The sequence below is a fragment of the Trachurus trachurus genome (assembly GCF_905171665.1).
Source record: "Trachurus trachurus genome assembly, chromosome: 1".
Classification (NCBI taxonomy): Eukaryota; Metazoa; Chordata; class Actinopteri; order Carangiformes; family Carangidae; genus Trachurus; species Trachurus trachurus.
In genome coordinates, this window is record NC_139891.1 from 18431665 (window position 1) to 18459471 (window position 27807).

The 27807-nt window shown below is 40.0% G+C and overlaps 1 protein-coding gene across 1 annotated transcript in view; it reads right to left on the reverse strand.

Moving 5' to 3' along the window:
* ctnna2 (catenin (cadherin-associated protein), alpha 2) overlaps window positions 1–27807 on the reverse strand; it is a 327581-nt gene that overhangs the window by 268410 nt on the left and 31364 nt on the right. Inside the window, exon 3 of the mRNA XM_083981885.1 lies at window positions 967–1162. Within this exon, the coding sequence (XP_083838011.1) occupies window positions 967–1162 (196 nt within the window). The remainder of the gene's footprint in view (window positions 1–966; window positions 1163–27807) is intronic.

Below are 27807 nucleotides of genomic sequence, written 5' to 3' on the forward strand. Positions count from 1 at the left end.
TAGTCGACTAATTACCCAGTGGTCACGGAAAGTTGTTTGAACTTAAACTCGATTTTTTTTAAATCACTGTAGACAAAGTACTGTATGTCTTCTCTAAAGTGGTGAAAAAGAAAAGATGAGGCCCTTCTGACATAGATACAGTAGAAGCTCCAAAGGGACTGGCAGCAGGTGGGCAACTCTTTACTGATGATGAATGATGCTCTACAAAGTTTAGAAACAAGCCCAGTCATATACGATGCTATGGATCTAGTTTGTGAGTCAGATATTGATCTGAGGAGGAGAACATCAATAATAACCCAGCTGAGGGCGAGGAGGAATGAATGGATGTCTGGTGGCAAAAAAACAGAGATAGTTATCTGACCTGATCAGAGCACTATTATGATACAGTACAATAACATGTACCGCTGAGCTTTCAATGGAGTAGGATGTGAGTTTGGAAGCTCAGGCTGATTTCAATTGAAATTGTAATTAATCTGCACTTTTCAGTCACATATTTGGTCTTGTCTTACTCCGTTCTATTTTTTGTCTAGAAGTTTAAATTTGGACTAAGTTACAATGTCTAGAAAAAACTCAAAAACTTGCAATACTTTTCAGACACAACTGAGGCCTGGTCCACAAGCCACGACCACATCCTCGAGTGAGCTGCCTACTCCCGCCGAGGAAGCACAGTTAAACACTGCTGATATTTATTTAAAAAAAAAGAAAAAAGAAAAAAAGAAAGAAAGAAAGAAAGAAAAAAAACTACAGGAGACTCTCTTCCTTTGGCAGACTAAGAATATTGTGACTTCATTTCAAATTCTATTGATGTGATCCTCTCTTTCAATCAGAATGACTCCACTTCATATTTATCGTTATGGGAGACTTGAATCTTATCTAAGAGGACAAATGATCTCTTAAAAAAGCTTAATACTAGGCTTAATGAGAACACAAACATTGTTGCTGCATAAGTCGATTCTACAAGCTCACCTTGCTTACGGACATCCTCCACAGCAGCGATGAGTTCCTCCTTGAGGTCCTGGCTGTCTTTGGCGATCTGCTCACCCTTCTCCAGAAAGTTCTGAGTAGCCTGCTCGACAGACACTGCCAGGACGTGGGCCTTCTTGGAGCGACCTTTCTTCTTACTAGAAGGCCCTTTGTTGCTAGTGTTCACCAGGGTAGTCACCTGCGCAACAGGAGAGGGTATCACAGTTAGCTGAGTAATAGAAAGTGAAAAATATACATTTACACAAAATAATGAGATAAAGCATTATGATCACCCCCGCATAACATGCCATCAGTGTTTGGCATGCCACCAGAGCAACTGCTGTGGTAACTAGGGTCAAGATGTTAGCAGCACTCTTTAAGTCCTGTATGTTTCTAGATGAGGCCTCCATGGATCTAGCCTCCTCACACTCAGGAACACCCTTTGATTGGTTTAGGGCAGTTTGGCTTTTCTCTTACCACTTTTTTGAGATGTTCTGACCCAGTTATTTGGTCCCCGTCTTTTTCATTCAGGCATTTAACACTTATCCATTTCATGTTTGCTTATCATGTTATACTTCTTAAAATCCTTAACATGCACCATAATCGATGTTTATGGCTCCATCTGTGAGTGGCCCTAATGTTTTTTTTAGTTCATCAATGTACTTTATGTACAAAGGTGACTTATTTCAGTGTTTTTGTTTTGCCTACAGTGATAGAGTCAGGTTTGGAGGTTGCAGAGTTTTGCTATTATGAAAATCAGCCACTGTAACCAACATTGCTGACAAAAAATGATAGGACTGGGGGAAAAAAATGGGAAAAGTCAAATATTGTAGAAAAAAAGCTATGCTTTTTTCCTCGCTAGGGCAAATCAATATATAAAAAAAATCTATTTCTACCCATCTGTTTTTTTTTTACTCCTTTTCTGAGAACAAACACTGGTACACAAAAAGATTCCCTCATGAAGATAGGAGTATATTTTGTCCAGGTTTTGGAGTGTAAAACAAAATGACACATGGTCAAGGCTTTACTCTTGATGTCGGTTTCAACAAATGCAATGAGGCAGTGCATTCTGAATATGCCAGATTGTATAGCACCAATCCCATTCACCACCTGAGACAGGAACCACTGAAAATAAAAAAATATTTCATCTATAAGGAATGGTGTTAAGTACAGTCAAGTCAAGTCAAGTCTGATTTGGGTCTCAAGCAGTAATTTCCTTGATCTAACTGTATTAGTGAGAGTTCTGCGTTTTGCAACAGTGTGTTTCTAAGATACTTTCCATTAAGAAAGCTTCTGGTACAGTCAGGAAACATTTCTGTATTGGACTTCACAACTATTGATTTCTCCCCAAGGCAGAGAATACAATCAAGATGACATACAGAGGCATGTGTTCAGTGTAAATACAGCATGTGGCTTTATGCTACAGATAATACACAGTAATGTTGACTCTGTGTCACCAAAGAAAAGTCACTTAAGATGAGCAGTCTTCCTGCAAGAAGTCACAAAATTGTGAGGTAGTACAGGCATCCTTAGTCAAAGCTAAAAGTATTTACCTCAACAGCCGTCACAGAGTAATCTATAGAACAGGACTGAGGGTTGAGAAATATATACTAAGCACTTAAGGAGAATCAGGACACTGTGTGTTTGGTTTTGGCTTCTTCTACAAAAATAATTGGGGAGGTGATTCATATTACCTAATTATATTGAGCTCTGATTTAAGACAAAATGATCACCGTTTCAAAGAGACAAAGTCTAATTTTGACAGTAACAAACAGGAAGGTATGAAACAAACAATACATTTAACTCCGACAACTCACAGACAACATGATTGCACCAATCATTGCTGTCTTTCAATAATTCAAGAGAGAAATTATTTTCAATACTTTTTATGGCGATGACAATTTGGATGAACACAATGACACACGTCTGAGTGAGGCCAATGAGAAAGCGCATGGACAAAATTGCTCATTACACACCCCAGTCAGAGTTTGCCGTAAGAGTATCAGTCTGACAACAGCTGAACTTGCACAATAGGGTGATATGAGGCATATCAGAGGCTTTCACTCTGAAAAGCTGCTAAGAGCAAAGTTATGTACTGCAGAAGCTGCTTTACTTAAGGGCTTATCGCCAGGAATAAGAACTTTAATGATGTATGTCCTCACTCATGATGTATCCAGGAATAGTAGCAATTACAGTATATGAGACCAGGCCTTTTCTGTGCTCTTTTTCTTTTGTCTAGGAAGTCATTCATGTTGTTTTTAATTATTTTAAATATTTTTTAGGTATTTTGACTTTATTCTGGACAGTGAGAGACAGGTAGCTATAGCAAAGGCCTGTGGGTTGGATACTGGAGCCTCTGAGGTGCCCCCAAGTTATTCACTTTATGGGCAACAGTTGCCCATAAAGTTGGAATAATCTTGTTTTCAGTCACATTCCTCTTTTTATTACTATTATTTTTATTACTAATTAAGGATTAATTATAGTTTAATTTTCACAGTGATATGTTTGGAAGAGATTGATCAATATAAAGTTTTGAGAAGATATACACTTTATGTATCAAATAAATTGTCTTAATAATCTTTTCATAAGAAGAGGTGAAAAATATTTTATTCCAAGTTTATGGGAAACAGTGTATTTACCATCAACTTGTCAGCTCAACATCACCTCACACAGTGGATGGGTGCTCATTATGAAATGCAATGATGTCTTTATTTCAATCTAAGTTTGTTGAATCAATAACTCATCATTATATTTACACATCAAAGCACGCGCAAACCTGTGCACACAAGGTCGCTCCACCTCCCAGTTGCACAAGTATTTGTGCGCTGGCCACCAGCGTAGCAGCATTTCAGCATCGATCTGCCACCACGGACAGACACGCAAACAAAATCGCAATCAATCACCCACAGTCACACAACAAATGACAAGCTGCTGTATCTTCTGAGTCATACAATTCCTATGATTGTTGTTCAGAAAGTAAATCAACAGTAAACAATGTCTCCTAAGTGCTATAAAAGCACCCAGTGATGTAGAAATGATCTCCATCTGCAAAGGTCCTTTATTACTACCACGGACTGTTGCGTACCTCATAGTATTATTCTAAAACCAATAAGCACAAAAGTAAATTAGTTTCATTACAGAAAGATCATAGTTTGGAGTTTCAAGGACCTTCTTTACATCAGGAGGCATTTGTGTTGACAGTGTATATTGGGAAGCTAACACCAGTCAAATGTGTATTGTCCAGTCCAGTATTGTTGTTGCCTCATCCATTCGCCTCTTCCTATACACAGACTTTGAGGCAATCTTCATCCATCAGACTTATTGCGGCCACTACTGTGTCACATAAACATGTTGTTTTGGGCAACTTGCTGACACAGCGTTCCTCTTGGGAAGACAATCACACAACCAAAGGAAACACTAATTTATCTTTTAGTCTTTCAATGCAATGTCTCCAAAATGTATCAGGTAGGTTGCCAGGATGTCAAGTAGCCTACTCATTTCAATGTAACGACAACTGCCGATGAGAACCGGTGTCAAAAAGGAAAAAGAGAAAAAAAAACACGGACTTCATGTTCGATTACCATGGCAATGATCGAAGCTTCGATTTTTTGGGTCAGCCCTAGTAACTACTTTGTATTTCATTAAGATTTGTTTTTAGAAGTGATGACCAGGGAGGCCATGGAAGACAACTGACTTTATTGAAGAGTTAATGAAAACAACATTTTATTTGTTCAGCACGGTGCATGGTGGCAATAACGTCACATGGGAATGGCGTTTGTGGTGCACCTCGTCCTTTAAAATGGCATTTTATTCTTTGGCAGCCCCTCAGTCAAGCAGAACATGAATTGGGGCTAATGACATCAACAAGTTGGCTGCCTATACCATTACACAGTAGATCAAGTAGCAACAGCTGGCAACGGACATCACTGGATTAGAGGCAGCGATGTAAGTATGTCCGTAGGAATAAGAATGACAGGTAAGTAATCGAACCACCTTGCTGTTCTCAACTGTTTGATGTTAAGGGTCCTAAATCCATTAAACCAACAGATGTGCAACCTGATTAACCACTGTGGAACCTAACAGACTTTGAAGTGTAAAATATGTGCATCAGGAAATAGTTTTGACATAAAGAAGAGACTAAATATATGTTGGTGATCCTCAATAACCTCAGTGTCTCTGACTGTTCTGCTGCGGAGACACAGACATTGAATTAAACAATGCTTCAGAAGTAAGAGTAGGCCAAGATGGCTGCAAACGAGTCTACATGACTCTCTGACATGTTTGCCCACAGATTAGCGGTCAAGTGCGTAAGATTTCTCTTTTATCTACTCAGAGTTAATGAGATCTTCAACCTCTGTGCCGACATAATGCCTCCTGTAATTCTTCCTTGGAACAAAGAGAAAATACAGAGTTATGTGACTGCATGATTCATCATCTGCACTTGAAATGCTCATTTATTCATTAACACAGGGCTGCAGAATACACACAGACACGGCTACTGCATGTGTCATGCAGCCTACCAGAGGGAGTGACTCAGTCAAGTCAAAGCTTGTTGATGTTTTGTTCTGCAACAGTGACTTAAAAAGCTCTATGTATTTTTAATTATGCCCGCAATAACCTCGCAGCATGCACTGAAGCTGATTCAATTTACCTACCTTCATAGAGATTTGACTGCTATTTTTATTAAAGTATCTTCTATCTCTGCATGCAGATGCCTGAGCTGAATATGAACATAGCATAAGCTACATAATGCAGGGGATGCAGACAAAACAACATTTACGCACAAGAACGTTAATAGGTTACCATTTGCAAACAGTTGCTTAAGTGTGTATAACAATTAGCAGTAATTGTCAGCCACCCTTATACTCCACACGTTTCTACTTATTCCAATTAGGTATTTTCTTTGTTATTCTTCACTAGTGCACTTTGTCAGCTCTTCATGCGCTATTATGTTTTTTTCTAGACAGTTCCCCCTATCAGCACTGCATTGGAAATTAAGGCACTAACTACTTAACCCCTTAAACCTCTGGTAGTCAGCTTTGTAGACTTAAATGGGAATGCTGATCCATCTTTGTAGCAGTATTTATGATGATTTCATTTAGATCCAAACTCTGTTTAGAATCACCTCCACTACTGATTACTTTAATAAGCTGGAAAATCAAGTAGACAGAGTTTGTCAGTGAGAACTTGAAGCACGCACAGAGATGTATAATGAAAGACCTACATTAATGGACAGCAGAGTTAACACTGATTGGATGAGGCATGGAACTCTCAAACAACCCTGGGAGGGACAATCATTGCACGGAGGAAAAGACATTGCTTCTGTTTCAGGCTGAATGATGTTACATTTCAAGATCCTCAGACACACGTCTTACTGTGGCTGCTGAGGCATCCAAGTTTAATCACTGTCACTTTCATAGAGACACAGTATATGACAAATAGCCTTGCTGCTCCAACTTTTGTTCACTACTGACAGCCATCAAGTCCGTACTATCAGCCCATAAAGAAAAAAAGGGAAAGGATGCTGCAACATGATGTAAGCAGCCAACAATGCAAAGAGTGAGGATGCTCGAGAGATAATGGCAACACGCCCATGACACACACTCACAACACAGCCATGATACTCCAGGAAGAGTAAGCTAAACTATTGGGTCATGTTTTTCTTTTCTACAATATGTAGGCTATACATATATTAAGACATTTTACTTTACAGTTCTATTTTCTCTGACTGACCAATTTAGAAAGCAACAAAATAGCAACAGACACTCAAAACACTGTGCATATATCAATTTATTGCCTGAATTTATGACTGAAGATAGACCATAGGTTAGTTAGTCTTTTTTTGTGACCTTCTTCAGGCATGCCTGAAGAACACATGACCTCACAATGACCCCAAATCTTGTAATAAACTGATATAAGCACAGTTTGTGAGTGTGCAGTTGCTCTTTTGTTGTTTTCTACGTAAGTTTCCAAATTCAGCTCCAGCACCTCTTTGAAGTATTTTGCCTACGGATGAGCGGTGGCCTTTTTCACCATCTGACTGACCAATAAAAAGGGGGACTCAGACAAATACTGCAAATAAGATTATAAAGGGACTTGGTTCTTCTGAATATCTCTATTTGCAGCAGACTTATGTTGCTTTTGGTAAACGGGTTCAAAGATTAAATTAAATCACCAAAGTCGCCTGTATAATCTCAAATATAGTCCTTTACTCCCTCCTCCGGTACGGGCACAAGGAGCTACACGAGACCTTACTGTGGCCTCAAGAAGGCATCTAAAAGAAATATGTCGATGGTGTGCATGCCATGACTGAATCACAAAACAAGTCTGAATGCTTCGGTACCTATTGTAGGTACAAAATAAGAAATCAGCACACAGACTTCATCATACTGTACAGATCCCCCAGGAGGTAGAAACAAAAGTTTGCAAAAAGAAACGAAGTGAGGCACAGTAATGTTTGCTTCATGCACCCAAATGTGTCCAAATGCAAAACAAAATAAATTCAGTGTCTGGACAATGCAGCCTTGCCCTCTCCTGCCAGTTGGTGATTGGCCATGGGCTAGCCCATTTATCGTGTGTATTAGCAGCACAGTTTGGATTTTATGCAAGGCCATACGGGGGTTATTTCCATACAGCCACAAGTTATGTCATTCCCAGAGCCTTGCTGAGACTGCTTAGACACAACAATCTTTACGATGTAGACTGTACACACACACACACACAAACACACACACTCTAGAGTTGAGTCACATATCTTTCCCTGACAAATGATTTCAGTGTCTAGAGACAACACGCTATAGGAGCATTAAATGACTGTCACAGACTTAATGTCTGGGAGCACAAATAACTTGTCACTATTACTTTTCAGCCAATTAATCTATTGGCTTTCACCAGGCAAATAAAGGTATCAGTCAGCAGGCACAATCTTCTGCAGGACAGCGTGAAGACTGAAATGTAATGATTGACAACTGTGGAGTAATTGATATGATTGTTTTGGGGTAAGTAAAAAAGAGCTATATGAGGGGATTGGAAAATGTACAGTATGTATGTATGTAATCTGTCTGAAGGTGCTACAACAGTATAATATATTGAACTCTGTGCCAACTAACGGGGGATTTCTCTCCTGGTGTTGTGCTGCCTGATGAGGAGAGAATTAAAATGTCAGTGTGAATGTGTCTTGACAGTGGAAACAGAGACACCAAACAGTTTGCCCAACCACAGGAGTCTTCAAAACACTATTATCAGTACATGGTGCTTCTACACGATGCAATACGTGACGAGTTCCTCCAGAGGCCAGGAGTAAACAATCTGAAACAAGGTTACTCCGCTGACACTTCCCACATTTTAATTGGTATTTCTAGAATCAAACCTCTTGCACAGCAGGTATACACACACACTTTTATGTAGTAAGAATGCAGAAATGTTTTGTCAGATTTACTGGTGATTTATTTGTAATATAGATTTTTTTTTCTTTTGTTTGTTTGTTTTTATCACAGTCTTTAATAATAATAATAATAAATCATAATTTAATAAATATAATTATATAGGCCTAATTATAATATATTCTAATGAAAATAACTACTTTTGATCCTACAAGTTCCCAACTACAATATTGGACAAGGATCTTTTGTATTTGTGTTTATAAACAGCGTTGGGATGTTTTATGAGTCAAAATAGTGCCATATAGTGACAAATTTGTGCTCAAAGTCATAAAACATATGCAATACAATATTATACAATATAATACAATATTATTGTTACTATCTCATTCAATCGTTAAATGCTTGCAGAAATACTGAGTGATGATTTGCTTAACTTGCTTGCAATATAGCTTGTTCACTTCTGGTTAATGTTGCTAATATAGGTGACTAAGGTGAGTAATGTTTACCATAACTGTATGAATGAGCCCATCATGTGCACCTACTTTGTGGCTGTTGTTGTTAGTTTATCACTATAAACTGTCATTGATTTTTGCCTTTGTGTGTGGTAAACAGAGTCCAGTCTGTCTGTTAAAATTACTTTCAACCACAGATGTCTGTCTTGAGCTTCAAACAGCATTTTCCACAACAGTTACTTCAAAGATGAGACGGGTCATATTTTCTTTTTTGCATTGCTTTTGTAAAATGTAACAGCACAACTAGACATTTCCCCGTTTTACCCAACTTGTTTCCGCCGTTAATCTGCCACCACAATAAATTCTAAAGAAAGACACGAGCTTGTGCTTGTGCTCTTCCCTCAAGAAATGTCCAGGTGTTCCCACAGATTGATTGTGCTAGAAAGGAGACACGCACGCACACACACACACACACACACAGCAGTGACCGCAGAGAGACATCAAGACACGGTCACTGGGCAAGAAAGACGCAGGACCACAGAGACACAATGGGAACAAATCCACCAAAATTGCTGAGCCACACTCTGGCAGACACAAAAACACACCTGCACCAGTCTCTCAAGCTGATGTGAGTGGGAGGAAAGGCAATGCTCTTGAAAAGGAAGAGGGGGAAAAGCATAGCTACACAGATTGGCTTGTATTTCCATTAACAGCACATTATTTGTATGACTCACAGGGTCAATAAAAGGATTTACTTCCATTATCATATAACAGGAACTAAAAGTATTCTGCTAGCATGTGCACTAGAACTGCAATCATGAGTACTGCGGCTGTCACATCTCGCTGAATTAACACTCCCTCCTTAAATACAGCAAGTTCTTCAAACACAATGTCAGGAAACAAGATTAGCTGGGTTCATCCAGCTTGCGTGACATCATGTTTTTAGCGGTTTTCCATCCTCAACCGAATCGTGTCCGACTTTTTATTTCCTACACCTTCACCATCAGCAGTCAGGTGTCTGCCAGAATTCATTAACTCAGCCTGGAGCTTAAAATCCCGCTCAAGTGTGCAGGACTTTACTCACTGCTGATTAGGTAACAGATATTTACACATCACTGGACACTTAAATGTTTTATATCAACAAAAAACAGAGTGGTGGTTGATGTTTTTTTTCTTCTTATCATATCAGAGCGTTCCCATTGTCCCATTGCAACCTTCAGGCTCAGACAGTGAACAGTTAACATGTAATACATAAGTGATTATACTGCAGCAATAGTAAGGATACCCTTTCCTACAGCCATAAAGAGTTGTTGTGCCTTGCCCTCCCTTTTTATTGCTGATCAATACTATTAAATGCCATGCTGCCTTTCCTCTCCAGAGCACTGGCCAGTGGACTCTCCACTCAGTAGTAAATCCCTGTGGCACTACGTAGCCATTCAATTTTCCGCCTTCAGCCTCGCGACTCACATCCAGCAGATGAGTGATATGCTTTAACTGTTGAACATTAATGGGGGGGGGGGGGGGTCACAACAATACACGCGAAGCAAGCTACACACACACACACATACATGATCATGCACATACACAGCACCAGAGAGATTCTGGCACCTCCCTACTACTTAGCGATATACAGTACATAATGCTCCCTGTTAAATAATTGATGTGACCATTTATGCCCATGTGTAAAGTGCATAATGTGTGCAAAAGCTCAGGGGACAAAAGTAAAGAGGGGGCGGGGGAGTGGGGGGTGGGGGGTCTCGTACATTTTTCCAAGTGGATGAATCAGTCATGTAGCTGTGAGTGGGGCAATATGGGAACCTGTTTGCACAAGGTCGCTGCTGTGATGGCTTCAAGCCATGGGACACACCAGATGTGTCACTGCAGAAACTACACACAGTACTGACTTCTATCCCCAGCAAACTGTACAGCAAAGACAATGTATCATTAATTATAAATAATTAATTCAGAGAACTACGGTATGCAAATTTGTATTGCACGAGTTGAATATAAGGGAGAACATGCCATCATACCGTGAAGTATATTACATTTGTTTGTTAGTTTGTGAACGTCTTGAACTGTGCTCGCTACTATGTGCAACTGATACGAATGTGCGCTGTAGCTCTGTATCCTGCAGGGCTGATAAAGAATCATATCATAGAGCTTTTTTTTTACGCGGAGGGTTGTGCTCAATTCCTATCATATTCCTATTGAGTAAATCTTTTGAAGTTCTCAAGTGCTGAGGTGCAGAGCAGTGAAGATTAGCGAGCATTAAATTCTGTTCGTGTGAATGCTTTTCTGGGTGGTAAAGAGTGTCATGCTCAACCATGCATTGTGCTTACTGGCAACCACTGGCACATCCATCCAGTTTTAAAGCCTAGAGGTGAATGTTGGAGAGTGTGATCATGGATATAATGGGGAAAAAACATGGCACTAGTTGACAAGCATTTTCACATTTCTTGGTTGGTTGTCCTACTTATCACTGAATCGTCAGGTTTATCCAACTACCTGCAATTTTGCATTTTATTTCACTTTTCCTGTACCAGAAGAACGGTGTTATCTGCAATAGTGATTCTCACACTCTTTATACTGTTTTAGTTTCCCCAGAATATTTCCTCATTAGTAACCCTCTTAGCCCATTTTCCTACACTGTGTTTGATCCTCCCACTCCTTCTTTATCATTCTCACCACAGATGTGTCTTTCCTCTCACCGAGGTTACTTCATTCATTTCTGAGGAATGACACAAGATTTTTTGATTCATAGTTGATGATAGACAGGGTCAATAACTCCTGGCAGTGCTTTTCAGGCGGACATGCTCTAAACCACTTGATGTTTCATTGGGACAAATTTGCACCCATTTGAAAATTATCCCAACCTTCCACAGCGTCCATACAGGAGCCAAACTTGGTCCAAATATCTGTTGGGGGGTGCATTGTTTTCTACAGAGAGAATTACGAGCACACCTAAGAGAAAAGAGTGGCGGAAAATAAAACAAAACAAAACAATAATAAAATAAAACTGACTTGTTTGGATGCCAAGAGCTACCTAAAAATACCATTCATCTAGTCTGTGGAAAAAAAGCCAGTGATTAGTGTTCGGGGAACTAATCCAAGGAAAAGAAAACAACAGGAACACAAAAGAGTGGGCTTTGAAATCAACGCTGTGCTGGCCAATTAGAAAATTGCAGCCACAACACATTCTTTTTAAGCATAAAACTTTCAACGTCCACTTAAAAAATATGAACGTAAGAAATTACATAAAGTTTGTATTTCAATTTCAGTGGAAATACCAATGAGTCCTCATTTGACTTGGGTTTAATTTTTGCAGAGCAAGCCTTGAGGTTTCTTTACATAATCTTCATAACAATTGGTAAAATATATGCCATCTGAAATGCTGCTTACTTCAAAGACAAGCCACATAAAAGCTTTCTCAAATCTCAGTCTGAAATGGCTTCAAGTGTGAGGTACGGTCACAAAGATCAGTGTCAAAGAAATTAGTGTAGAAATCCACACAAAAGTGGCTTCAAGCTGTTTAAGAAAAGCTTTATAACAGTACCGCTGAGTTTGGACTACACAGAGGTTGTGTATATTGAAAGTATAGACATCTCTTTCTGCCCTCTAAAGTGCAGACCAACATCTTCACTACCCACCCACCATTTAGGGCCCATGAAAAAAAAAGAGAGAGACAGTTCAGGGATGATGGTTTGCAACAATTTCAACAATACACTCTGGCTGCTGCATTTTTCAATAAACCCTGCGATAATATAGATACACCCCTTACATATTCTTGTTGGAGAAAAAGACCTCAGAACATCAGTTCTGATCTCAATCTTGAGGTTTTCACCTCTGCCTTAAAAATCCTCCAATGCCCGTTCAGCTCATGGATTTAACCATGGCTTTTCCAACCTGGTATTACATTGACATCCAACTTTGGATTCACATCACAATACCACCACAACTGCTGAGCAGGAGACTTTTTACAGTCTCAAAGTAATGCTGCAGCAAGTCTGACCTTTGATTTCACAGATTAGATAATTGATGTATTCCCACCTCGAGCTATGGAGATAAGATCAGTTGCCTCTGAAGAGCAAGACACTGAAGCTCGTGTTGTGTTTTCATGTGTCTGGAGGCCACTGTATCTCACAGCCTATATCTGCTAGAACACTATAGATTTATTGTTTAATGTTAGGAAAATCCAGAAACAGAACTTCCATCCAGGGACATATAAACTAAGGTTAACATTTCAGTCACCTGTCCTTATTACTGTATGTGTCTAAGTGCACAGCTGTGGAGTGAACCAAACACACTTCCAGTACATGGGACTGAGGTTCTTCACTGAAGCAATGGTGAAACTGTGAATATACTACTGCACAACTAATGAACTGCTTTCTTACTACAGATAAATACATATTAATAACACCAAATGAGTTGTAAAATTAAAAACATTAGCTAGTAAATACAATTAGCAGGAAAGAGTATACACAAATATATAGGTTTCAGATTACTTGCTGTACATCTTCTCAGCCTAAAGGGAAACTTGTACACGCCCCCAGATGAGACCTGTAGGATTGTATGGACAGCAATAATAACAAGCAGGTAAAGTACCTCACCTCAATAATTGACACAGAGTTAAGATTGTGTAATGAAGGGGTGGTCCAGTAGCTCACACCATATAGTGTGTACCCTGTGACAGTAGTCCTACTTACACAGGAACAGGAGAATGTTCAACTGAAACCAGCTGCTGGAAGCAGAATATTGTGTTCAGAACCAAACAGCTGGAAAGTAATTGATTTTTCAGGTCACAGTGTGACCAAAGACAGAAAATATAAAATGACCAGAAGAGCATAACAAACGTGGTGGTTTATGACAGCTGATTATCTGGTTGGTCTGTGAGGAACCTTGGCAGGTTAGACCATGATCTTTTGTCTGCAAGTCACTGGACACAAGAAAACATACAGTAGCAGTTTGACGTTAAAGGTGATTATGCTCATTAATAATCTTAACCCACATGGTGATTAAAAAAACACAATTGAAAATGATAAGTAAGAATGGAGTCTGACCCACTTACACAAGTTGCAGGTCTCAAGCAATTGATTTTTCACACTGTACAAATGTATATGGGCTAAATTCAATAATTGATTTGTGGAGGTGAAACATTTGCAACAAAACTAAAAAAAATTACTTTGTCCAATTCCATACAGTCAAATACGTATTTGCAACTTCCCACACAATTCACCCTGCTGTTACAGTATGATGGACAATAGGGAACTATAGCAAAAGTTTATATTGACCGCTAAATCTGCCTCTCAGTACATACAAAATTCAGTTAAGGGAGACACAGCTAGAGGGAGTGCTAAAAACTGACCTCGCCAAGTAAATTATTCATGTAAAAATTTTATTGTATTTTCTATTCTGTAAAATAATAACAGCATCCATCAAGTTAACTCAGATTTGTGGGTCACTGGGGAGGAGGATGGCTGTTCAGAGACGAGTAACAGAAAGGAGATTAAAGAGGTTTTTCTGTATATAAAAGGACGGACAACAACACACAGACACAGTTTGGCCTATTCAGTGCCATTTAGATTACATCAACAGAGCAACAGAGGAGGGGAAGCAAGAAGACCCCTGCTGGCTCACTGTCAGAGGCCTTTGAAGATCCAAAACGGATCAGCTGTGTTCAACTCGTATATCTGCTCAGCATCTTCATAGGCTGTGTGGCATTATGTCACAGTCTTATCAGCCCAGAGCACTGCACTAGAAGAGTACGTGTCCTTTAAGGTTGGTTAACAAAATATCTGATGATGAGGGCACGAGGACCAGTATGGATACACCATTGGAGAGCATAAATTATCCAAGTAGCCTGTCACAATACTGTCTGGGTTTACAGATCACCACAATAAGCATGGTGACCTTGGACTCTCCTCTGCTGCTCCCACAGCTCCCAGGGATGAGACAGAGGGCCCTAGTTTCGTCGACCAGGTGAAGTCTGTGATCAGCGCAGCTTCGCCACGTCAACGGGGTGTGGCCCAGGTCCATTTCGCAAGATTCGTGGGCCGCGCAGTCAGACTTAGACCGGCGCAACCCCTCCCCTCGTCCCTCCCACCGGCGCAAACGGCGAAGAGGGAGGAGAGAGGGCGGGAGGGAGACAGAAGGAGGAGAGAAAGGCGTGGAGTGGGTTTGACACAGCCGAGTCAGATCTTCACCAATCAAAGGAGCTCCTCTCCTCACCTTTAACTGCGCGGCGGGTGATGCGCGCTGCAAGTTTGTCATTTTATACTTTGACATGGACGGAGGAGACAGCGACGCCAGAGGCCGAACCTCTCCCCGGAGGAAACAGCTGTTTCCCCGGAGGTCCGAGCTCAGAGTGACCAATAATGAGTTTACTAATATACTTAACCAGGATTGATCTGATACACTGAGAACCCCTACGCAATCTAAGAAACAACAACTAATAAACTAATAAAGAAACTCACATTTATTCAAACCCTGTGTATAAGATCAGAGGTGTAGGCTACACTAATCACAACATAAACACACACCATGTGGATGAAATCAGCAAGGACGCGCTCTCTCTCTCTCCCTCTCTCTCTCTCTCTCTCTCTGTCCTCCTCTCTCTCTCTCTCTCTCTCTCTCTCTGTCCGTCTCTTTTTTTCTCTTTTTTTTTTCTGTGATAGAGATGCTGAGTACTGTAGTAGGCTATATACTGACTATCTGATACCGAGGCTGTTGTGCTGGACTAAGAGAGATGATGATTTGTGTTTTGTTTTTCATTACGGCCGCGTGATGCGGTCGCACGTGCTTATGAATTAATAAGTAAATAAATAAATACAGCGATCATCACAAGGGCAGAGTGGTATCTCAACACGGCAGCGACATGCAGTCATCCACCCTCAGTCCTGCTTGGGACATCCACAGCTGCTTTTCAGTGCCAGTTCGTCCCTGCTGTGTTAATTCAGGTGGAGTTTCCATTACGCGCCGACAGCCTTTGATCTCTGCTTTGATCTGACGTAAGATGTGACGGGACAATCTATATAGATATAAATTCACGTGTTGATTCCGTTAGTTGCATTAAATAGTGGTTATTGTGGATATTTATTGCATTGAAATGTGTCTGGAACTGTGGAGATCTGCCTGTGAGGTCTTGGTGACGTGTGTGCACTGCAGGTCAGTCAGCCAAACTTCCACTGCACCTGCTGCGCTCCGCGCTGCGCTGAGACTAGACCTGGTTGGAGGTGGCGAGCTTTCAGCGCAACCTCGGCGGGACATTTTCGGACGAAACTTCCACTGCACCAAGCTGAATCTGTGACGCCTCCCCCTGCTGCGCCGCCACGCCTATCTCAGTGCAGCGCGATCTGCCAATCTTCCAATCTGACTTTGCGCTCGGCTGCGCTGGTCGAAACTTGCATTAGACCGGCTGCGCTACCTTGCGCCACCTGCGCTGCGCCAGCAAACTAGGGCCCACAGTGTTCATGAATATAGAAACAGTGACTCTCTTTCTCATTAATAAATATTTTAAATATCGTTTCTGTGAGAAGAGTTTAAGTGCTATTGACGGGGTAAGGAAATATAATGAAGACTGTTGAACTGAAAGCTAACTTAAAAGAGATCATAATACAATAAAAGAATATATAATTAGGATTGTGTGCTTTATGGTTTTATTGAAATGTGATTAAACTCAGATGAACTTGAACAAAAAATATATTATTATACTGACAGGGTTTTTGCAGATTTCAGAGATTCTAAATACCCAAAATAACTTTTTTTTTTTTTTGCTGCATTTAGCTGTGAAGGTTTTTAAATGTGGGATTATGCAGGCTTTTGCTATGTGTTCAAAAGAAGAAAAGACAGACATCATTCCCTTTTGTCCTGAATGACAAGAACAAAAATATTTACCAGATTCAAGTATAAGCTCTGCTTTGTCCCCGCCGTCCCTGTCACTCCGATGAGGACATCATAAATGTGTTGTATAAACCGTTTGTTGTGTCAAAAATACTTAGGAGCTACCTACCAACCAGTCAAACCTATTCTCATTAATCTTGCAGAGTTCATGCTGCAAGGCCACCTGAGTTAGTCGACTATACACATAAAACTAAACAATACATGCATCCACTTATTCCATCAGCTGGCAGTAACTGAATTTATGTTCTTTGAGTTTATAAAATAATAGAAGACATGTCACAGTAGGAAAAGCATGGATGTTAATGATAAAATGAGTGCTGACTAGATTCAGTTGCGCTGGTTTAGTGAATGTTGGCTCACTGCCACATTGTCATGGCTTACTCTCATTCACTATAAGAGTTAACATTATGGAAATGTGCTTTTTTTGGCACAGGAACTTCACTGGACCAGGTCATGAACAATCTGTCCTGTATTATATGTTGTCCAACAAAATGACAAGCAGAATAGCACAGTTGGTATTATTTTTGACTACAACCAGGAAGGCAATATTTTCTGATGTGTGCAACCAGCATCTGTGCATGGCTGCTGTTCAGGACCCTGGGGCCAGCCATATGCTGACATAGCACGGTGTCATAAGATGTAGCCCAAAGACAGATGAAAGTGTGTTTCACAAGATCCAGGACTGACCCCAAGGCACCGGCAGAGGTAATGAGAAGAAAAGAACTAACAAGGGACACTCTCTGTATAATGACACAGCTGTCATCCTCATCATATTATTCTGCTAAACTTAATAATTACCGACTATGATCAGCCTCTCACACTATTGTTTTAAGTGTAATGTGTTTTTTTGTGTGTGTCAACACTTTTGGGTAAACAGAAGACAAAGAGAGAGAGTGAGCGAGGGAGGGAAGTAGTTTGGCCTGAATTGAGAGAATAACAAAAAGAAAGAGACATACTGTACAGTAAATCCATGCATCATATGTGTAAGATTGATAATGACAGCAATGCATGGATGTTTAAGGACATGTTAACAGCAGTCTGTATTTGAGAGCTCTGGAGTGCACAACTGCTGTGAGGTCACTGCCAGATTAACAGAAAAATGAATGTACTGGTCAGCTGCAATCTTTTAATTAAATTATAAGAGTGAATTATAGGGGTATTATACGACTGATAAACTGACCTACAGTGTAGGTCTTTCTTTCTCAAGAGAAAATACTTAGATATCAGATGTTTGCTTGATCACATAGCCATTCAATGCCGTTTTAAAGCCAATTATTTTGGACTGTGGACAATGTCAGTGCAAAGGCATCTAAAATTTGAAATTTTACTAGAGTATAGCTCCTTGAAATGAATCATCTAGTCTTCCTGGAGGGCCTGAACACAGACACATACAGGCACAAATACAATCCAAAAACATACACATTCCAAGCTCACTGAGATTCCTGTATTCTATCCAGCCCGTCCATTGTATCCCACCAGCGCTTAACCCCATCATAGAAACAAACAACCAGGGGCATTCATCAGCAATGTCAAAAATAAAAACATACATTAAAGATATAATGTGTAAATGTAACAATTAAAGGCAGCAGCATGTTATCTCAAAGACATGTTAGTGAGGTCCTAAAGAGATGCATGGAAATGACTGACAGAGGATGAAGTTGTTCAGAAGGAGCTTTGTATTTGACTGCACGTCTACCCATTTCTTTGGAAATTCTGGGTACACAGAAAAAAAAACTGATGAGGGTCTGTTTGTTCTGTTCAACAGTCAAGTTACATTTTGTAACTTACTGCTAACAAGCAATACTATTCCTCCAATATCTGGATGAAAGATCTTTTGAAAAGGCACCACAAACGTAGTTGAGGTCATGTTCAGTGACTCACATTAGCTGAGGTGATGCTGAACAGACAGCTTAGTGGACTGTGACGGCACTCACCTGTCACTCAAAGCAGTCACGTCCTCTGTTATGCATAACTTTAAGACTTAAAGGACAATTCCAGGCAAATTCAACATGGGGCTATAGTTTTGTAGTATTTTAGGTCTAAAAGAATCCATCCGCTCCTACAGTATAATATGCTGCTGTGGCGTTACGGGGACAGACAGAACTGCTGCATAACAGGAGACATTAAAGAGAAAATCTTCAGATTCATTATTTTAGACCTAAAATATTAGGAAACTATAGCCCCAGGTTGAATTTGCCTGGAATTGTCCTTTAATAGAATGTGAACAGTTGAGTTATATGAAGCTGACGCCCTGTACAGAGAGATATTGAGCCCAAAACTGTATTTTGGACCAGACTGTAAATAATATTTTAGCAGCAAAGGTACGTATTTTAACACAGAGGTCTATGAGGACTGAATCCCCTCTATACAACCACCCTTAAGTATGAAACGTTGTTTCTCTTTAAATCACAATATCTGATTTTTTTTTTTTTTTAAGCAAATTGACTTGTTCTGTAACACGATGTCAGACAACAACAACTAAAAAAAACCTGACAAAGATAAAGGCCAAACACTCAAAGTGGAGCAGGTGTGTCTGTCAGCACAAACATCAGAGAACTGAGCTAATGTCACGAAATCATGGGAGGCTGGAGGACCAACTGAGGCAAAAAGCCCACATGTGCCACATGTGTAACGTATGACACCAAAGGTGGAACAAGAGGAAAATAAATACTTTTTGTAAAGGCACCTCTGTGTTCTATATCTAAGTTTATAATCATGAGGCACCAACCAACTGAATTTGCTCTACCTTTCTTGGTCTACAGGATTATCATTATTATTAAGACCCTGTTGTCACATTATCTTTGACCCCTACCTGGGCATTGACAGTATGACCCTGTTTTTCCAGACGTCTATTTCATTCCCCTGCTTCCCCCTCAAATGAAGGATTGCTTGCTGTAACATGGCAAGTGTCCGAAGAGGAGCATGCCAAGAAGTAGGGGTTCCAGACAGCCTTTGAACACCAATGCCTCTCACAGGGTTCAAAGCCTCTTATACTGCCATCCAAATTCAAACAAGGAATAGGAAAGAGTACAAAGAGCGGAGGACTTCACATCTTCAAATCCAGTGAGCTTTTCCTCCTTCTTTTTTCACTACTTTGCTTTCAAAAATGATGGAGAAAATGTGCTAGGCCCATCTCTAAAGTGTGCCCAGGACCCAGACAATGGCCTGCATTATGAATATGGCTCGACTGCCATCTGGGTATAAACTTCACATAAAATGAATGTGACTGTACTTCTATAGTTGATACCTCAATAAGCCTATTAGAGCCGCAACAATTATTGACTTTGACTTTATTTTCAAAGGAGAGCCCCTTGAGATGTGCTATCTCATTTTTGATTATTAACAACAAAAATACAAAACAAGAGTTTAGTTATCAATAGTACAGGTTCCTAATATAAAGTAAACAAAAAAAACATGATACAATATAGAGACACAGACGGCCATTCACACACACTCACACACTACAATGCTCCACCGATCCCAGCTAGCCCACCCCCCTACATACACACACCGGCAAAGATAAATAAAATAAAATAATTACAATGATTAATTTAATTACACCTCATTGTCAGAAGAACCCTCTGCAGTAATACATATACGGTGGGCCTGTGTAGTACACATAAGCACACATACATGGAGAGTACTTATGTGCACATACATACATTAGAAACAAGAGCAGGATGTTTGGAGGTGAGTAAACAGTGACAATTTAAAGAGATGAAAAGAAGTTATAGACCTAATTGAGCAAGGGAGATTATTCCAGTCTGCTGGGCTTTATATTTAAATGCACGTTGACCAGATTCTTTGCTAATTCTAGGGGTAAGAAAGAAAAGTTGATCAGTATGCCTAAGATTGTATTGTGAACTGAAGGGAATCAGATATTGTTTCAGATATGGAGGGAAATTTAAGTAGTTGCACTTAAAAATAAATAATAACCAGTGAATATGCCTTCTGGATAATTAATCAATTAATCGAACAATAATCAATTAATAAATTAATTGTCAACTATTTTGATAATCGAATAATCGGTTTGGGTAGTTTTTTTAAGAAAAAAGTCAAAATTTCTGTTTTCTTTGTTCCTTTATGTCAGTGTACTGAGTATGTGGTATGTGGACAAAACAAGACATTTGAGGACGTCATGTTGTGATTTGGGAAACACTGATTGACATTTTTTAACATTTTATGGACCAAACAAATAATCGATGAATCGTTTACATAATTGACAGATTAATCGCTAATGAAAATAATTGTTAGTTGCAGCCCTAAAGCCTATAGCTGCATAAAATCTGTTTGTGAGATAAACCACAGTTATGAAACAAAGTGACATTTCCCAAAATTGTTATTGATATTCCCTTAAATGCAATCTACCACTGTCAATAAGATATCATAACGGTCCTAAAATTATCATGTCTTTCCAAAATATGTAGCCTCCAGTAGCAGTGTCAAACAAATTACCCAACTTTGAGAGCAATTGCTCTGTGGTTTCAATGAAAACTCTGAGGAGAAGTACAGCATCCCTTCCTGCCTCCAAAAAGTGTCTGTTTGAGGTCCAGGCTTCCTCCTTTTCCACTAGCTTAATGGATTATGACAGTGATGCAGCATGAAGCCTTAATCCCCTTGCCGCCGTCGTCTCCCCTCCCTTTATGTTAAGCCCCTTGACTTGAGTGCATGTGTGTGTCAGTTATGTGTGTCAGGTGCCAACCGGTTACTCAGAGCCAAACCTTAGCCTTGGATGATATACAAAAACAAAGGGGGGGTTAAAGCATCCACCTCTGACAGCCAAGTTGTGCAGGTGCCCGGCCATTAGCCCATTAGCAGGCTATGAGATCAAATTATGCCAGGATACCAAGATGCCAAAGTAAAATGGCTTTTACCTTAATGACTGAGAAAACCACACTACCACAAATAAAAATATATCAACGACAATACTTTTTTTCTGCATCCCCTAACCACCACTAATAAATGATTAATGCAATTATTTACCAGCAGCAGCGACGACTTAGCCTTATTAATGTTGTGTTGTCTGGTAATTCATGTTTGATTACTTCACTCTTTCCTCTTGAGTATGTATTTGCCTCCAAAGGCCTTCATTATCAAGCCAGTGTTCAGCTTTACAATGACAAAGAACCAAAGACCAACAGTGGCTGCACAACTGTCAGACCAGCAGTATACAGACCTGCAGCTTCTAATTGTCAGTTGTTTACAGTCTAAGTGGTTCACGTAGTGCAGCTCTTTAAATACACATGTGAGATTCAACATTCATTTTGAGGAGTGTTGACAAGGCCAACATGAGTACTCACCATGAATGAATCCATGTTAGAGTATCAAAAGCAGCCAGGAGAGTCAGAGGCCCCTGAAGGAAAGCATAACTCAGAGATGAACTAACTGCGCTCTCTGGTCTATAGCAAACTGGACAGAGAGTGCAGCAGAGGCTCTTCCCCACATCTCATGGAGCAACAATCTCATGTCAACGACCAAACATCCCAATGGTGGAAATCCCATCCAAGAGGTGGAATTAGGGCAGAGAGATCAGGGGCTAAATCCATTTTGTTTTGCACAAGTGGTACTCATGTCCAGGGGCGGAGTGGGGCACCAAAATCTACCGGGAAAATTCTGACCGCACCGGCCCACCATCGGCCCAACCCCCCCCCCACACACACACACACACACCATTTACATATTTCTGTACCGCTCACCGCTCAAACAGAGCTATGTGACATTCCTATGAGTGCCAGAAGCAAAAAAAAAAAAAAAAAAAAAAAATGTGGGTGAAACAACTTAATTGGGGGTCTGGGGGTCCTCCCCAAGAATTTTTTTTATAAAGGCTACACCATTTCCCATATTCTGGTGCATTTTAATTAACACATTGTTACTTTTATCTAGCTAAAAAAAAAAAAGAGTGAAAGAGCTGCAATTAGTGCCTCCCAAGCAGATTTAGCCTACTTAACACTGCTGACCATAACATTACATCCAGTCATGTTTACTCCTTTATTTCCCCCTCTCAACTACTCTACTCTGCAAATTGATTTTACTGACAGCGCGCTGCAAACGCCACGGTTTGGGGTCTTGTCCTACTCACCAACATGCTTCGGTGCCCATGGAGAAGACAGAGCAGCTGCTGCTGTGATGTGAGAGGCTCCGCCGGCTCGTAACGGTACCGCGGTCCGCGTACCGACGCGCAGTCGCGCACTGGCCCACTTACAGTAAAGCACGGACTGTGTTGTCTTGTTAAATTAATATAACTTATAGATAACGTAACACACGGGCAGGACTGATAGGGTTTGCTGGGTAGCTTCCGTGAGTCGATCTGTTTTTAGCCGCAGCCGCTAGTTTAATGATAACTTTCACAGTGATAGGCTAACGCATTTCCCATTTCCCATGAGGCTTTGCACCATTCTACATTAGTTTAAGAACAAACAAACAAATTAAATTGCTGGTTATTTTATATTTTGTGGTCATGAAAGTTCTGTAACATTGAACAGAAATAATTAGATAAAGATAGGAGGCTAAACAAAAATCATTTAGTAGGCTGGATTGATGAGAGTCTGATTCACTATCGCAACCATGAGTGAGAGGTAGAGAGACATGAAGGGGTACAAATAATGGATGGACTTTGGTGATATGTGTAGAGGTAGAGCTTGGAGTTTATCACGGTGTCGTGCAGTAAATGTTACTTTTAACACACACGGCCACGCAGGGCAGCTTGCGGGCCGGCTCACTTGAGTTTATTGGCCGCCGGCCGACCGGGAAATCTCCCGGTCCTCCCGATGGCCACTCCGCCCCTGCTCATGTCGAATTTTACCCTGTAAGATCAAACAAGCTGCATGTTTGGTTTACCGGGAACTTGTATGTCTGGGTGATGGGGAAGAGAACGCTCTAAACAAGACATCAAACAGTATTGAAATAATCAGAATAAAAGCAGATTTGGAAAATATGCAAATTCTACAACGCAAATCTCTGCTGGATTTGAAGAAACGAGAAGTGGATCCTGCACTGACATACAACAAGTATAGAGCAAAAATACAGACAAAATCTGCTTAGCTAGCTATAGTCCAAACAATAGAAGACCTTTAACGCATTAATTGTGCACTCTAATTAAATACTGTCTAACTAATCCAGTTGGCATGAATAACACACACACACAAAAAAAGAAAGACTTTAACTGTAAGACCACCACATATGTATGCTTTTAAAACTGCTTAAAAGTAAAATGATGTTGGCAGTAGTTATCCAGCAGATGACCAACTAAGACTGCAGATTAATCTTCATGTACTGTACAGTAAGGACATGTCCAATATTTAAAGAAGCAGAACGAGTAAACAATTGAAAGTGTTCACAGATATTACCTTGAGCCAAAGACATGATAAATACATGTTACATAAAAATGTCAAAGATGAATGTAAATATTCTTCTGGTATTTTCATACAGATATGGTACATAATGTCATACATAAGTGAGTATAAACCTTCATTTTGACCACTAATAGGGAAGTCATTTTTTTTATCAGTGTCACTACAGAGAAAGTTAAATACCAAATTTAAGTTTTAATGCAGATTTGTTTTCCCATGTGTATTAAATTCCTACACCACCAAATACATTTATTACTGCAGTGTTTTAATTGAAAGCACCAAACAGCCCCAAACAAAAACAAACAGTCCTAAAATTAAAGAAATAAATAACTCCTATTGACAAGGTAATTAAAAAAAATGTGCTGGCTGTCTCTCTGTTTTTTAGGTTGTTTATTTATTTTATTTATTCATTCATTTATTTTTGGCCAATTGGATATTTATAGTTGTCCATCTCAGTTGTTCCTGGAAAGAGCCAGCACAGATAAACAACACATTATTTCTGTGTATATTACAAGTAAAGATTAAATGGAATAGAAATGTACTTCAATGCAATGATTAAAACAGCAGTGTGTGTGTATGTGTGTGTAAGAAAGAGAGAGGGGAGGCGGGAGCAGAAGAAAAGAAAAACTCTCTTTACTGTGTTTGACAGTAGAAATGTGAGCACTGACGAATCCTCCACACAACTCTCACCTTGGGTCGGAGTTTTTAGCTCATTAGTAGCTCCTGCTGTGAAACGATTACAGGAGACTGACTGCATGAAGTCAGATTTACATGTTCTGGGATCAGCACACTTAAATTTACCAGAAGTGCAAATCCGCATTTGCTGTCTCCGCAGCCGATGCACCAGGACACACTGGATGGCAAGGCTCACTGTCAGCACACCATGCACTGACACGGAGTCGGTACAAGTGTAGTACAGCACTCTAAATCCTCTACGCAACGCCAGATGTTCTATTTTAAGTTGCATTGAAATTTCAGTTTGTAAATTTTCAGTTATTCTGTTGGTGTTAGTTTTGCATGTTTGTTTACTACACTCCATCCAAACGAAGTTAAGTTAGTTTAGTTTCTTCAGTTGATTCACTCAGCTCATCTAAGGTTGCAGCATAATACAGTGCCCAATGGAGTGTAGGAGCACTGTAAAATAATAATAATAATAATAATAATAATAATAATAATAATAATAATAATAATAATAATAATAATAATAATAATAATAGGGTAGGGTAGGGTTTCAACAGGAAAATATTGCATTAAAAATATCCGAAATTAAGCTTAAAGGTAGGGTTGGGGATTTTATTCTGTTGCATTTTTTACTGAATTGCTTGAAATCCTCTCCCTGATTGCAACCAAATAATTTAATGTTTTTTTCAAAAAATGAAAAAAGTCAGTCACACGTGGAACAAACAAGCCTGGAAAAACACCATCCAATCATGTTGAACACGATATTCTCGATGATTGGATCGTGATGTTTCAAGCTGCCGTCTCTGTCTCTCTGTCCCTCCTCTGCCTGTACCGCTCTTCCTGCACTAATCGTGTTCGCAATCAGAGTCTTCAACGAGTAACGACCGTGGAAAAGACAATGCCAGTGATACAATGTACCACACTGCAGTCTGGTAGGTGACAATGTACTGACTGTAGCTCTAACCTGGATGTTGGGTGGTTTATTATGATGTCAGGTGTTTTCTCTTCTCATGAGCCATGAGAAAAAGCTGGAGGAAAGTTAGCGATGCTGTGCAGTTTTGCGCCGCGAAGGCGAAACTTTGCGATGCAACCTACGGTAATCCTAATGTGAGCTATAAGCGGCTTTCCGTGGTACTGTCACATCTAGCGAGGCTTCACATTGATGTGACTGCGTGTTCCTGAGCGCCGGAGGCGTGGCTTCAGAGAGAAGTCTGAGGACAGGCTTGGACTTTTGACTTGTATATTTTCAAAATGTGGCCAGCTAGAACCATTTTCCCAGGATCTCCAACCCTACCTTTAAATTCAATATGATATTGGATTATGTCTATGGGTGTTTTTTTTTTTAAGTCTCTTAACCACATATTTTTTCTGCTGGCCCCATGCACTGTAGTACATCACTCGGCTGCAGTGAGCCTTGTTCACTGCTGCCTCACCTAACTGGCAGCGCACTGATCTGGATTTACTGCAGGTAATACACCGACTATGCATGAGTACCTCACACAACCCCACATCAAATAACCTGGAGTATTCCTTTAAAGTCATCCTTATTTTTATAGCCGTGTTTACCATTCCAGCCATTTGCTTTCTGTCCGTGGCTCATCAACATACATAAAGTCTGGACTGCAGTAAATGAAAACAGACCAACTTCTAGCACCTGTGTATTTCCACCTGTCTCTCAAGGTTACTTCCCCATAATTCATTCAAAAAATATCACCAGTCTGCAGTATAAAATGTTTACTATATCAGAGCCATGCAACTTTCATACACGGAGATAAAGCAGACCCCTTGGTATTATTAGCGATGGACTTTCCAGGCACTCCAGCAATGGTAAGAGAGGCTTGACCATGATAAATGAGCCTGCTATCTCTAAGCAATGTCAGGGTTAGCCTGTTTGTCTATCCACCTGAGGCAACCTTTTATTCCATCCAAACACACTGAATCATCCAAATTGACAGGAAAAACAATCACAATGGTGCCTTCATATCCAAAAATGCTCCACACTTCCAATACAATTGCACAAAAGATGGACTACCAGAGCCAGCTATTGTGCTTATTCCCATATGATGTGCAGGGAATGTTTCTGGCCACAACAACTTCTTTGTTGCTGCCTTTTAATATTACTGTGCAGTAGAGTAGACGATGAACCATTATTAACTTTAATATTCATCAGTTCACAAAAGGTAATAATCCGATAGAGGGAGAGAAAAAAGGGCGGATTTTCACTACAAAGCATTTCAAGGAGACAAGTCTTTGTTTAAATTTCAATGTCAAGCAACTGCTGGCAAAAATTCACAAGATCATAACAATGACAAAATCAGATTATTATTTCTACACCTGCCTGACATAAGACCTGCATCTGAATTCCTCTGGCTTAATCAAGAAGTTGTCACGGATACTCACAATGAAGCTGTCGGAATTTATCCTGGGATCACTGTTGCAAAAACTCCAAAGTTTACTTCAATAAAAAGAAATTAAGATGTCAAGGAGAAGCCCCATCATTGCTTAGATGAAAAAAGTTTTTTGGAGTCAGACACATTATTTGCTTTAAGGGCAGACAGCCGTTGCCATTGACAGGAATTTAAAACTGCTCATCAGCCTTTCCCTTTTTTTTAACATTAAGCAATTATCTACCTGTTACTTTGACAACCGTTCATGAGGGCAAAGACCGGATGCAGAAAATAGACAACAGAAAAAAAACACACTGTGCAACTCTAAATGGAAACCCAGTCAGTCAAATTTTAAACAGGGTCTACCTCCAAATTTCAGCTCAAATCAGCCTAAAATTAGAGTGTATATTTTGACAGGGTTTCATCAGACATTTGATGCCAGAGCTACTCAAGATAGGCCGATGATGCCAAGTGGGGGGGGGGAAACATGTCTGGGTTTTCCTTCAAGGAAACAGTAATGATGTCTCATTAGAAGTTTTAATGTAATCCAATTAAAGCATATAAACCCAAAACCCATAAAGTTATACAGGCAGGGATAAAGAGACGGATGGTGATGTTTGATGGCCAGCAATAACTCAAGCTTTGAAAGCTTATAAAAATAAATCAGCAGTGAAACACATTCCCCACTTCTACTCAT